Source organism: Acinonyx jubatus, chromosome C1, assembly GCF_027475565.1.
Source record: "Acinonyx jubatus isolate Ajub_Pintada_27869175 chromosome C1, VMU_Ajub_asm_v1.0, whole genome shotgun sequence".
Classification (NCBI taxonomy): domain Eukaryota; kingdom Metazoa; phylum Chordata; class Mammalia; order Carnivora; family Felidae; genus Acinonyx; species Acinonyx jubatus.
Window position 1 is genome coordinate 89,755,912 of NC_069381.1, and position 13,767 is coordinate 89,769,678.

The window sequence follows — 13,767 nt, forward strand, 5'->3', positions numbered from 1 at the left end:
ACTTCGCCCCAGGTCATGATCTCACGGTTTATGGGTTTGGGCCCCACATAGGGATCTGTGCTGACAGCTCAGAGCCTGGACCCTGCTTCAGATTCTGTGTCTCCCTCTCTCTCTGTTCCTCCCCCATTCATGCGCTGTTTCTCTCTGTCTCAAAAATAAATAAACATTAAAAAAAATTGTTTTTAAATAATAACATCATCAGGGAGCTATGAATTTACTATTCATCTGTTTTAGTATTTGGTTTAATAGCTGGGCCAATACACCATGGAAAGACACTATGTACATCAAGAGAATTACATATACCTATGCTTTTTATGTTTGATGTTCCAATTTGTTTCAATAGAAAAATCATCATCTTTTACCTTCATTTTCTTTTTTTGTTTTAATGTTTATTTACTTACTTTTAATCTTTATTTTTGAGAGACAGAGAGAGACAGAGTGTGAATGCGGGAGGGGCAGAGAGAAAGAAAGACACAGAATCTGAAGAGGCTCCAGGCTCTGAGCTGTCAGCACAGAGCCCCATGCGGGGCTCAAACTCACAAGCCATGAGATCATGACCTGAGCTGAAATCGGACGCTTAACCAACTGAGCCACCCAGGTGCCCCATCTTTTACCTTCATTTTCTACAAAGGTTTGTTTTGGGGTTTTTGGGTTTTTTTGTTTGTTTGTTTAGATAGAAGTGACTTTTTCAATGCTGACAGCTTCCAAGCAACTATGGAATGGTAAGAACTACATCATTTAATGAATATTCATATCAAAGAGATATTTATAACATTTTTCATGTCATTGCTCCTTTACCCTTTCCCAACACACACTTTGAGAACTACAATGAAATCTTGAAATCCTGAAGGAACTGCCTTCAATTCTAATTCCAGGCTTTAAAATACATTTTTAAACAGACCTTGAAATTAAAGAGCAAAAATTTTTAAATATTTGTGAGAGGCAATCACACCAGCAAATTCCACAAATAAATTAATATAGGAAAAAATGTGAGAATTAAAAGTGGTATAATAATTTGCTTAAGTAAGGCAATGTAAGAATGGTAAATAAAATAATATTAATACAGAAATATAAGCTCTGTGGAGGTAGAGATTTTTGTCTTTTGTTTCTTGATATGTTCTTTGTTTCTAGAATCTTTTTTTAATGTTTATTTATTTTGAGAGAGAGGGAGAGAGCGAGAGAGGGACATGGGGAGGGCAGAGAGAGAGGGGGAGAGAAAATCCCAAGCAGGCTCCATGCTATCAGCACCAAGCCTGATGTGGGGCTCAATCTTGATCTCACAACCTCAAGATCATGACCCAAGCCAGTATCAAGAGTCAGATGCTTAATCAACTGAGCCACCCAGGAGCCCCTGTTTCTAGAATATTTAATGCAGAGGAGAAGTCCAAATGTTTATTGAATAATGGATAAATACATCAATGCGTGTGATACAGAAAATCAATCATTTTTCTCCTAGTCATACAAAACACATCTATGATGCCATGTGCACTCAGGAACAACAATTGAGAATGTCAAAATGGTTCAGATTCCAGCACAATACACTAGATTCTCAATATCAAAGTGAAAAATATAAACTCTTGGTGTTCAAATATACACCATCTAACATGGAAAAGCCAGATATGTAAGTAGCTGTGGTCCAATGGGATAAGTGAAAAAATAATTATATGTAAGTATTATCAGTCACAGACTGGTTGAAAAAAGCTACAAATAAATGATAACATTTGAACATTATCTAAATAGATGAGTGAGTGGACAAACCCAAAGGAAAGGTACAGAAATGTAAAATTAACAGCACCTTTGGAGAACAAGCTGTGGATTTCAAACTTTCAAACCATAATCTGGAGCAAGAAATACATATATAGTATACTTAAGTGAAACCAGTGAGTATTGAAATAAAACTCACCTTTACTCATTTCATGTACTTGAGATTTTCTATTTCTTCTTCTTTTTTTTTTTTTTTTTTTAATGCTGGTAAAGATGTATTAAATCAATTTGAAGATCCATTCATTTGAAAGACATTGGGATTGAGCATCAAATGGATGTGGTGAGTAGACCACTGAAATAAAAACACAAAGAATGCTCTATCAGCTGAGCTCCAACTCTCCTCCCATCCAGGTGGTTTGCTAGAGCTACACGACTTAGAGAAGAACGATGATCTATGCCCCTTTCCTACTTAAAACAACTCAGTGTGGTAGAAAAGATGAGTAAAGAAATCCCTCTCTATATCAAGCCAATGTGCAGGAGGGGAGAGAGCCACAGGCCATTTCTTCTCTAGTCTGGGCATAAAATGTAGAGCTTAACATTATTCTGTCTAGAAGGGTTAAGAGTGTTTGAAAATAAAGCAACTCTCACACTTGGGAGCATCCTAGATTCAATCTATATCTGGATTTATCTCAGCATTTATCAGAGTCAAATTGTCATACTACGAACTACAAAAAAAGCAAAACTCTTCTGCTTCCCTTATGAATAATTAACTATTTAACTATTTCCTATCTATTTCCACAATACTCTTCATTGAAGACTATTTCCTGAGCACTCTATATGCCAGGACCTGTGCTAGGAACTACAATAGGGGGGAAACAAAAGTCCAAGCCTCTTGGAGTTTATGTTTTACAAAAAAACAAATACAGAAATAAACTAATACATACAAATAATAAAAGCAGTAAACAATGGAAAATAAAGCAATAATCAGTATTAGAAAATAACATTTAAGGTAGCCAAAGAGGGCCTTTATCAGAAGGCAATATGTAAGCTGAGACCTAATGGAGGAGAAGAAGCCACTGAGGTTAAGTACTAACATGAAAAACAACGTTCCAAGCCTAGAAGAGCAGAAGTGAAGACCTGAGCCAGGAAAGAGAACATCTGGAGCCCAGTGAGTTCGGAAGGGTATCATGAGATGAGATTGGAAGTTATCTGAAGTTACTGGATTGTTTCAGGACCTAGAATGGGAAGTTACTGGAGAGTGACATGGTCTAATTTGGGTTTTGTAAAGCTCATTCTTATAGCTACGTGGACAATGGATTGGATACTGGTATGTTTAGAAGCTGAGCCATCTTTTAGGAGACTGATTTCCAGCAAAGCAAAGATGGAAGATTAGACTAGGGTGCTGGCAAGGGAGAAGGAAAAAAAGATGGGCTCAAGATATATTTTGGAGGGAGAACCAATGAAAGTTATATTCAGAATTTTCTTAAAAGAGACTATAAGTATGTGCATTGAAAATTGGTTGGAGGAGTCAGTGCATTTAAAAGGGGAAGGGAAGGATTTGGAGGAAGGAAAGGAGAGGTATGCACTAAGTAACAACCTAGAAGTCATACATTAAAGTGGTCACATTTAAAACTCTAATCCCCTGGCTTGCTCTGTGCCTCTATTTAAAACAACAAACAAGCTATCAAACTGGGCAGAAATATAGAAGAGCTGCTTTGAGGACTTGTGGTCTTAAGTGGTTGAGCCCAGGCCATTGAAAAAAAGATAATTTTACCCAATGAAAATAATGAAGCAAGATTTAACTAAGATCATCTTAGAAACAGTGGCTGCACATTCAAATTCCCTGGGAAGCTTTTAAAACTATATGCCCAGGCTCCACTGAAATGGTTCTGTTTTGGTAACTTTGAGGTGGGACACAGGGATAGGTAATTCTTAAATGCTACACAGATGATTCTACTGAGCAGCAAGAAGTGAGAGCCCTGAGTTAGAAGTAGAGCCGAGGTTTGTATGGTCAACAAACCTATTCCGTTAAATAAGAGATTAGTAGAAGGAAGTAAAGGTAAAGGAACTTTTTCCCCAGATGAGGCATATAGGCCCATTGTTTAGATAGACATGGCTTGAGACTACAAGAAAATAAAAGTCAATTTTCCTCAATGTGATTTTTTTGAAGCTGGGAGAAAATTTTATTCTACCAGTGTTAAAAATACAGACACTCATACAGAAATCACATTTTAAAGCTATTTTATTGCTACTATGAACAACACAGAGGGAAGAAATTAATAGCTGATAGGTGACTGAAAGAAAAACAGAAGAGGGAGAGTATCAATCTTGTCCAGACAAAATATCACACAGAAAAAAACTGAGTTGCAGTGTTAAAGTGAGCATAAGGGAGGAAGGACTCAGTTATTTCTGAGGGAAAAAGTTTTAATTGGTTACCAGAATACAAATGGCAATGGGTTTCACTGTATCAAATCACCCTTGCTTTTCAACTGTTCTTCAGTCTGAACCCTTCCAAGATTTAAATTTTCAATGAGCCACTGAATTACCAGAGCGAGACTGAGTTAAATAAATATTCTCCTCAAATAGAGACCAGCAACATAATTCTCAGACTGCAATGAAGATTCCTTGTTGCTGGTGTGGGTGGGTAATTGAAGGCAAGAGCGGTCATACAATCCGTCTTAATCTTTTTAGTTAAGTTGTGCTCTCACCGGAATCAGAACCAAAGTTTTACACCGTGAGAGGTTTTCTTTGTTGTATTTACACCTTCTTTGCACCCTAACGCCATTGAAAACAGAAAAGAAAACGTGAGTGCAATTTTTAAATATCCACCTGGAGAACTTTAAGAGTAGTAATGGTCCAGGTGAGGTGGCAGTGTCTGAAGGGCGTCGCCCGGATGATTCGGTGGAATAAAATCAGACACTTGAGCAGACAAGACAAAGTTGAGCAGACAAGACAAACATGGATGTTTAGTCTTGTGCGCGTGTGGGCTTCAGGAAGGGAGTGAAAGCAAAAGGGAATTGAGCTAAGGAAAAGAGGCGTAGGTACAGGTTCATAAAATCTGGGTATGGTGGGTGGGAAAGGGATTCCTGTACCTCCAAGGAGCAATTAAAAGAGTTGAGTAGAGCTCTGAGGCTTCTAGCTGGCACCTGTGCTGCGAACCCCCAGGAAGTGGGAGGCGCGGGCGCGCACTACAAGTCCCAGAAGCCCCCGCTTCCTGGAGGCCGCGAGGAGCGGCGCAACGCCCGCTGGGAGTCGGTCGGAGCCGCCAAGATGTCGCAGCCCAAGAAAAGAAAGCTTGAGTCGGGGGGCGGCGGCGAAGGAGGGGAGGGAGCTGAGGAGGAAGATGGCGGAGAGCAGGAGGCGGCCCTGCCGCGACCCCGGAGGGCTAGGCGGGAGCGGGACCAGCTGTACTACGAGTGCTACTCGGACATATCCGTCCACGAGGAGATGATTGCGGACCGCGTCCGCACGGATGCCTATCGCCTGGGCATCCTGCGGAACTGGTCAGCACTGCGGGGCAAGACTGTGCTGGACGTGGGCGCGGGCACCGGCATTCTTAGCATCTTCTGTGTGCAGGCCGGGGCCCGGCGCGTGTACGCGGTGGAGGCCAGCGCCATCTGGCAACAGGCCCGGGAGGTGGTGCGGCTCAACGGCCTGGAGGACCGGGTGCACGTCTTGCCGGGGCCAGTGGAGACGGTGGAGTTGCCGGAGCAGGTGGATGCCATCGTGAGCGAGTGGATGGGCTACGGACTCTTGCACGAGTCCATGCTGAGCTCTGTGCTCTACGCGCGGACCAAGTGGCTGAAGGAGGGCGGTCTTCTCCTGCCGGCTTCCGCCGAGCTCTTCGTGGCGCCCATCAGCGACCAGATGCTGGAGTTGCGCCTAGGCTTCTGGAGCCAGGTGAAGCAGCTCTATGGTGTGGACATGAGCTGCCTGGAGAGCTTCGCCACGCGCTGCCTTATGGGCCACTCGGAGATCGTGGTGCAGGGTTTGTCTGGGGAGGATGTACTGGCCCGGCCGCAGCGCTTTGCTCAGCTGGAGCTGGCCCGCGCCGGCCTGGAGCAGGAGCTGGAGGCTGGGGTGGGCGGACGCTTCCGCTTCAGTTGCTACGGCTCGGCGCCCATGCACGGCTTTGCCATCTGGTTCCAGGTGACCTTCCCCGGAGGGGACTCGGAGAAACCGCTGGTGCTGTCCACTTCGCCTTTTCATCCGGTCACGCACTGGAAGCAGGCACTCCTCTACCTGAACGAACCTGTGCAAGTGGAACAAGATACGGACATTTCCGGAGAGATCACGCTACTGCCCTCCCGGGATAACCACCGTCTCCTGCGCGTGCTGCTGCGCTACAAAGTAGGCGACCAGGAGGAGAAGACCAAAGACTTTGCCATGGAGGACTGATCGTTGCCTTTTCTCCCAACTACCTCCCGAATCTGCAGGACCCGCGTGGTAGAGGCGGAGGGGGGTTCGGAGGAGAAAGGGAGATTCCACGTGCAAGTAGGGGGCAATACCTTCTGTCTCCTTTTTCCCCCTTGGCTTCTGGGGAGGGAGAGTGACTTGACTCTCTTCGAGGAGATTCTTCTGCCAATATTTATTTAAAAAGCAAATCCCGAGGCCCCCAACTTTGGAAACAGCTTGTTTATCAATGGGCTTTGTTGAGCCTTAAAAGCATGTGGTACCAAGCACTTGCATTTCTATTTCTTTTGTTACACGGGAAGAAAGCAAAAACACAGAAGAAAATATAAGTTTATGAAGGCTCCATGCACATCCCTGACACCTCACATTTAAATCTGTAGCCAGGGAGAACAGTAAAGGGTTTTGTTAGAGTACATAAATTTCCAATATGACTTAAATAGCTCTCCAGAGCCATATTCTATCATTCTCTGAATTCCCTCCTTTCCTAGGTGCCTCTAGGCTTCAGTACTTCTCCCTCATTGTTTTTTAAATAAACTTTGCTGCTGGTAATGAGAGGGAGGAGAAAGAGGAAGCAGTTTGAATAACCCTGTTCTTACACTTACTACTTCCATAGGGTGCTAAAAAGTTGAACACTTTTCTCCACTGAGTAAAATTGGCTGTATACAGTTGTGTGGCATACCCAAGACACCTAGAAGGTAGATGTAGGAGAAAAGATCTGAAAGATGGTGAAGTTAGTATGGATTTTTTAATTCTTACCTTTTAAGACTTAAACAAGGAAATGTTTTATTTCATATTTGTTACATAATAAAGTTTTGTGTGATTCTTACTAAACAGGCTGATAGAAGGTTTTTCTGAACCTGACCCAAGGGTTTATTCATCATTTGGGGTAAATTATTTAGCCTCTCTAAATGAAGGAAAATATTTTCCCAGCTGGAGAAGTGCACTCATTTAAACTCTCATCTAAAGAGATCATGTGATCCGGCCTACTTACATCAAGTGAAATTTCCTTTTTTAGAGGTTTTTTTTTTTTCTTTCTTCTTTTTAGCTCAGCCAAATGTGAAAGTTGTGAATTTAGGAAAATCATTTGTAATGAAGTGTGAGTCATGTTATCAAATTTATTTCACGGATGTTTCCCTCCTTATCCCTGTGGCAAATAAAACATTGGCATTCATTCTATTTTTATAGATGAAGTAAGAAGTCTTGTGTACTGTGACTTATAATGCTTTTTGCCTTTTTAATATTGTCAATTCTTAAGAGTGTTACAGCCCCTTCAGAATATAGTTTAAGGGTAATTTATGCTTGATGTATGTTTTTTCTTCATACTGGTAGCTTGTATGCTAATAGAAAACAGGTGTGAAAAAGTGGTCTTCTGAAATAATCTAACATAGTTTTTTGTTCATTGTAACCAAGTTTTCTCTTTTATTCATCGCATATTAAGGTACTAAAGTATTTAATTTGCTCAAATTTAGTGTTAACACATGAGATCTTCAGTTATGAAGGGAAACATACAAAATCATGACTTTATTAGATCCTTGAATAGCAAGCAACAGTAGTGATAGTTGTCACCATTTTGATAGTTAACAGTCTATATAAATGGAACAGTCATAGCAAGCTGGGCCTGATTTAAGCTGGAGATCTAATCTAGGTCCTTTTTTTTTTAGGGTGAACAGCTTTTTTTAACTTGAACATGTATTTAGAATTTTATTGTATGGTTTTGAATAAATTTCTAATATTTTTTAACTTCCTATAACAATCCCGTTACTGTTTGGGCAAACAAAAGCATTCTCTCCGAATTCCATTTTTTTTAAATACAGTATATCTTTTATAAATCTATGTATACTATAGAGTTCTCATCACCAGTGTAAGCATGCAAAGAACACCAATTAAAACTTAGGGTAACCATAGAAGTGGAAATGATTTCATACTTAGGCAAAGTAAGCTGTAATATTCTTGTAACTGTTTCCCAAAAGAAAAATGAATTGTAATAAAAAAAATATAGCTACTAAAGCAATTAGTGGAAAGGCAGCATAGCATAGGATTAAAAGCTAGGACTTGAACCAGACATATCCTGCTGGTATCTAGGCTCCACCACTCTTTAACCCTGTGAACTTGGGCAAAATACTTAACTTCTGTTCCTCTCCAGTGTTCTCCTGCAAAATGTAAAACAATCATGCATGCTCCATAAAAATGTGACACATGTGATACATGTGGTTAATACATGTAAGGATATGCCTGGTACACAATAAGATCTTAGTGAATCCTAGCTGTTGTAATTACAGAAAAGTGCTATGCAAACCTGAAGCATTTGGACACCTATAAAATGTACCACAGAATAAATATTCAACATTTTGATTTTTTTTACAGGTGTTTGGCAGTATCAGCATGGCTTTGTATGATGAGCGATGTGTGACTGGACACCAGATGATCCAAAGGAAGTCCAAGCCCTTTGGAGTGACAACATTTCCAGAAGGATGAGAATGTGACCTGCTCCAATACCCAGGCACTGTTCAGTCTCTGTGTGAACTGGCACTGATTGCCTAGGGTCATTTGGGCCACAGGAAGAACTGTCAGCCCTAAGAAGAGAAAGAAACGGTGAAGTTCTACCTGCTTTTTTCAGACAGCTTACATTTATTTAGCACTGTGAAACTTTCCAAATATTTACATTCACTGGACCAATGGACATTTTATTGAGAATACCAAGTAACAGTCATTGTGAGAAGCACTTAGGATACAAACCAATAAAACATAGCTTTTGCTTCCAAATAGATGTGTTCATAGGATAAACCAGAAAGAAAAATACATAAATGATAACAGGCTAAAGACTTGGGATGGTGTAAGTGTTAGGAAAGGCAGGTCACTTTACATAGTAGGAAAAAGACTTTGTTACTGAAGGATGCCTATGGTTACATAGCTAATTCTTGACAGTTGAACACAAGTATTTCAGTTCCTACCCCCAAACAACCTCTTAATTTAAGAAGGTTCCATTGGGATATAAGTCATAGGTCCCAAAGAGCCACCATAGGATCTCAAGGTTGACAATTACTAATTACTAGGGACTTGTGAAACATACCATGTACTCATTACCCTAAGAGGGCTAATCAAGTGTGGCATTCTTTCTGAAGCCTCCAGGAGAAAATTCTCAATGCAGTAGCAAAGAAAAGTAGATACATTCTGCCATTCTGGTTATAGGTACTTTGTGCTTGAGATCAGAGAGGCATCCAATGAGGTGTTCACTAATTTAATGATTTCATAAACACCAACTATCTAACAAGTTCTATGATAAATAAGCAAATGGTACCCTCAACTGGAATACAAGAGGGGAATAAAATCACCTAGACCAGTGATTTGCATACATTATTTAACCTGGAAGAATTCAATCCAGCTAAATCTTAACCTCTGCTGAAGCAAGAATGAGAAGCCAGCCCTTTTGTCAACTGTAACCTTAAAATTCCTCTCAAGTGCAGAATTCCTCTCTATGTTACTTATCACATAGATTATGAGGACCTCACAGAAAGATGTGATGTAAAGAGGAAGATGATATAATGAGACTATTCCTCAAAACATTGCATATGCATGTAGGATGAGACATTTGAAACAAAAAATCTGGATCTACCTAAGCACAAAATTGTAATAAAAACTAAGACATGACCAGTAACATTGGAATTGTGCTCCTCTGGGAGCTTTGATGATTAAGTTCATTATTTGTAATAACTTGGAATAAAGACTGATGAATTTTTTAGTTGATTGGGTAACTTTTTAACTTACAACAAATACAGAAAGCTGTAAGGAAGGAAAAAAATTCCTCCTTTGTTCATGCTGCCCCCTGCACAAAAAGGAAGGTGGGGTGGAGGTAAATCTTCCCCACACTTTTTTAAAGTGCTTTACCAGTGTTCTTGCAATCAGATGAAAGAGGTACTTGTGAAAACCTTCCCAGTCTGTAATATTTTGCACTAAAAATGGCGAACTTCAGGGAAAATTAGTTTGGGTGGACAATTAAAACTTATGTAACTTTGTAACCAAGAGTACTAAGAATTCCAATAAAGATAGCAGCAGTTAAAAAAAAAAAAGATGCTAGTCCTAATAATACTGCAGTAAATAAGATAGTGTGATGGAAGAAAAAAAGGAAGAGTTACTGAGAAAGCAGAATGCACAAAAATGGATTGAAGGTGTAATAAACATTTCAGGATACAGCATGTGGCCAAACAGTGCCAAGAGGAAGAATATAGGGTGTGACAGGTTTTTGACTCGCATCAACTGTGTCCATATACCTTATGTCAGGTGGTTGTTGCCTGGTGAGAGGAGTCAACCGACTAACCAATGTCCGTCCACATTATGTTCTGACGTTGTTCCTCTACTTACCAATACCATTTGAGTTTATTCATTTATAGAAACATGCATGACAGTAGAACATTCTGTCCTTTGTTCTATTTCCAGAAATTAAACCAATTTGAAATTCCATTGGGTTTGTAGATCTTTTTTTTAACTTTTTTTTTTTTTAGTGTTTATTTTTGAGAGAGAGATAGAGTGTGAGCAGGCTCCAGCCTCCAGCTGTCCGCACAGAGCCCCATTGGATGTGGGGCTCATCTCAGGAACCCCACCCACCCAAGCTCTTGACCTGAGATGCTTAACAGACCCAGCCACCCAGATGCCCCATAGAGCTTTTCTTTTTAATGCAAATTGTCTTAAAAGGAAAATGGAAAGGAGGTGGGGAGGCTTACAGGTCACAAAACTATCCTTTAGTATGAATCTATGTATTTTATTATTTTGGTCACTGGAAAAGTTCAACAGGAAAGGGGACTAGAAATGCTGACCTGTGTAGAGTGGAAGGAAGAGTTGAGTATTCAGAAGATGGTTAGATAATGTGATTGAGGACAGTAAGTGTTTCTCCAGAGTCAGAGGACAACATAAAAGATATCTTGGGGTCAAGGAGGCATGAGGTTAGTGAGAGAAGCTCATAAATGAAGATCAGGATCCCAATGCATACATTTTGCCCACATCACCATATCCTTAGGGTAAGGTTTTGCTGAAGTCATGGGCTCAGAACATAAGCAAGAGTGTTTTGATAGATTACAAACTATTGCTTATTTTGATAGTTGTCTTTAACCTCTCATTTCAGCTTAATTTCTAAACAGATTCAAGGATTGTTCTATTTAAGAACTCAAACCTTTCAAATTTGTGAACAAAACCACCAACCTCCATTATCTCAAGCTATGTGCAGTTTAGTAATGGGTTGTATGGAATGAGATGACATTAGGCCTTAAAAAAAATAAAACAAAATAAAATAAAACAACCCACTTACAGCTTTGCTCTTGGTAAAATTATCATATTTAAACTTGGGTTCTTTAAAAAAAAAAGGTACAAACTTCCAATTATAAAATAAGTCACTAAGATGAAAAGTACAGCATAGGTAATATGGTGATTTTGTAATAATGTTATTTGGTGACAGATGGTGACTATATTTAGCAGGGCAAGCATGTATAGAGTTGTCAAATCACTATGTTGTACACTTGAAACTAATGTAACATTGTATGTCAACTACATAAAAAAAAGTGTAAGTGAATAATTTGATACACACAAAAAAACAAAGTGTAGGGTTCTAACTTTATAAACAGTATTGGAGAACAGATTAAGATCCACAAATGATTAAAACTTTCATTTTATGCATTCATTGGAATCAGACCTTTTACCAGGAATTTCAATAGAAATAACAAACTGCTTATTTTATTATTACTATTTTAGGTAGGATCCATGCCCAAAGTGGTGTTAAGCTCACAACCCTGAGAGTCAGGTGCTCTACCAACTGAGCCAGCCAGGTGCCCCACAAACTGCTTATTTTAGTATGAGCTCCTCACTCTACCATCATTTATCACCTGGTGAATTATAAAAATAGGAGACATTTAAATGGTTAAGAATGTACACAGTAAAAGACAGAATTAAAAAGAGAGGATTTGGAAAATCTACAGATTATACAGTCCCTGAATAATTGAGAATTTACTCTAGTCAGAATAATTAGGGGAAAACATAAAGAGAATGACAGCAATTACAAGGGGATTTTTATACAAAATGAAATTAAAAACTACCAGGAAATGTGCTGTTTGTAATAAATAGAATTCAGTATCGGCTAGCTTTGCTTGATCTCCCAATCAGAGGGATATTACAGAGCCCAGACATTGTTGTAAAACTGGTTCACATATCAATTAATTCCATGGTAATGGGCCCAAGAAAAATTGGCTTCAGGATGGTAAGTTCTTAAATAGATAAGAGAACAGTTAGTTGAGTTACTCTAAGCAATCAGTTAAGGTTTGTAAAAGTAAAAGTAGATGTGGTCATTGTGCCATCGTCACAGTGATGTCATTGAAGACATTAAAATGATATTCAGTGCTAAAATACGTGATATAGTTGTTAGGGAGGTACCATTTTTCTTTTTTTGATTCATTATCTGATTTATTGTATACCGGATGATAATGCCTGCATGGAGGCATGTAGTGAAAATACCATACGCTGAAACTTTAGACCAAACACTATTCCAATGCACCAGCTACTACTTCTCAGCACGTAGAATGCTTTTATGCAATAATGGTATATTAATCAAACTGTGCAAAGTCCCATTAAAATCAATGATGTATTAACTTTGTTTACCTCACATGAGTAACACATAATAAAATAACGTTCTTCAAAGAGTGGCTTTCATCCTAAGGAAAGCTCCATATCTATTATAAGTTTTCATTTAAGAGAAACTCCTCCTTTTGTTAGGCCACAGCACACAGAGATAGTCCCTATACTTATATAAAACATCCATATTAATTTTTAAATCATTATTGAGTGCCTAATGTTCTTTATGCATTTTAAGTACATTATCTTATTTAACTCTGAAGTAGTTCTATTATCAGTCCCATCTTACAGATGAGAAAACAAAGGCATGGTGTTTGGTGAATTGCCCAAGGCCACAGGGAGAGTAAGTGACAGAGCTCCAGACTCCTCTCCTAAAGTCTGAGCATCTGACTTACTACACTATCCTATCTATGATGCCTGGGCTCTCAGGAGTTAAGGTTACATCTATAGTCTTTTAAAATAGGTTGGTCATTGTCTTAAGCCACAATCCCCAGAAGCAGGCCTTGAGACAAGGATACATATAATGGTGTTTATCAGGTGTTCCCCAAACAGGCCAGAAGGGCAGTTGAGAAGCAGAAAAGAAGGGAAGGAGAAGAGACTAGAGTGTAACATTAAACCAAATCCTAAGAAAGGGAACTTTGGCTCAGTCCTGCAGAGATGCTCTGGGGACAGCATAGATCACATCTCAGAATGTCCCGTTAGGGAGCAAGAGAGCTGGAGCATTCATACCCTCTCACCCACCAGACATTGGTTAATTCCTGCCCCTGGAGAGACGTAAATTCCTAGGCACTTGCTTACTCTCCTATGGATGGGTGCAGCAGTTTTCACAGCCTAAGGACAGTCCCCAGCTAAGGATTACCGGTGAGGAAGTTTGATGGTAAAAAATACTGGAGGAGCAGATATACAAGAAAGAAAAGGGATGCCAAGTGGCACACATGGGGAATAAATGGAGCACCGATAGGATATTGTTCCTGCCATAAATATCTTTTCTAAGATTCCTTTACATTCTAAATAAATAGTTACAGACACTTTGTTTGT

General features: G+C 39.7%; 1 protein-coding gene across 2 annotated transcripts; it reads left to right on the plus strand.

Moving 5' to 3' along the window:
- Positions 1–4,924: 4,924 nt before the first annotated feature.
- PRMT6 (protein arginine methyltransferase 6) lies at positions 4,925–11,001 on the plus strand. Of its 2 annotated transcripts, XR_008295103.1 has the most exons (2): positions 4,925–6,198; positions 8,482–11,001. XR_008295103.1 is itself a non-coding variant. In XM_053214549.1 (1 exon), exon 1 carries the CDS (start codon positions 4,975–4,977, stop codon positions 6,100–6,102), a length of 1,128 nt encoding a protein of 375 aa, XP_053070524.1. In that variant the 5' UTR covers positions 4,925–4,974; the 3' UTR covers positions 6,103–7,314. The 2 variants fall into 2 exon arrangements, 1 of the variants encoding a protein (XP_053070524.1); XM_053214549.1 differs by lacking the exon at positions 8,482–11,001 and having other exon boundaries at positions 4,925–7,314.
- Positions 11,002–13,767: the final 2,766 nt, after the last annotated feature.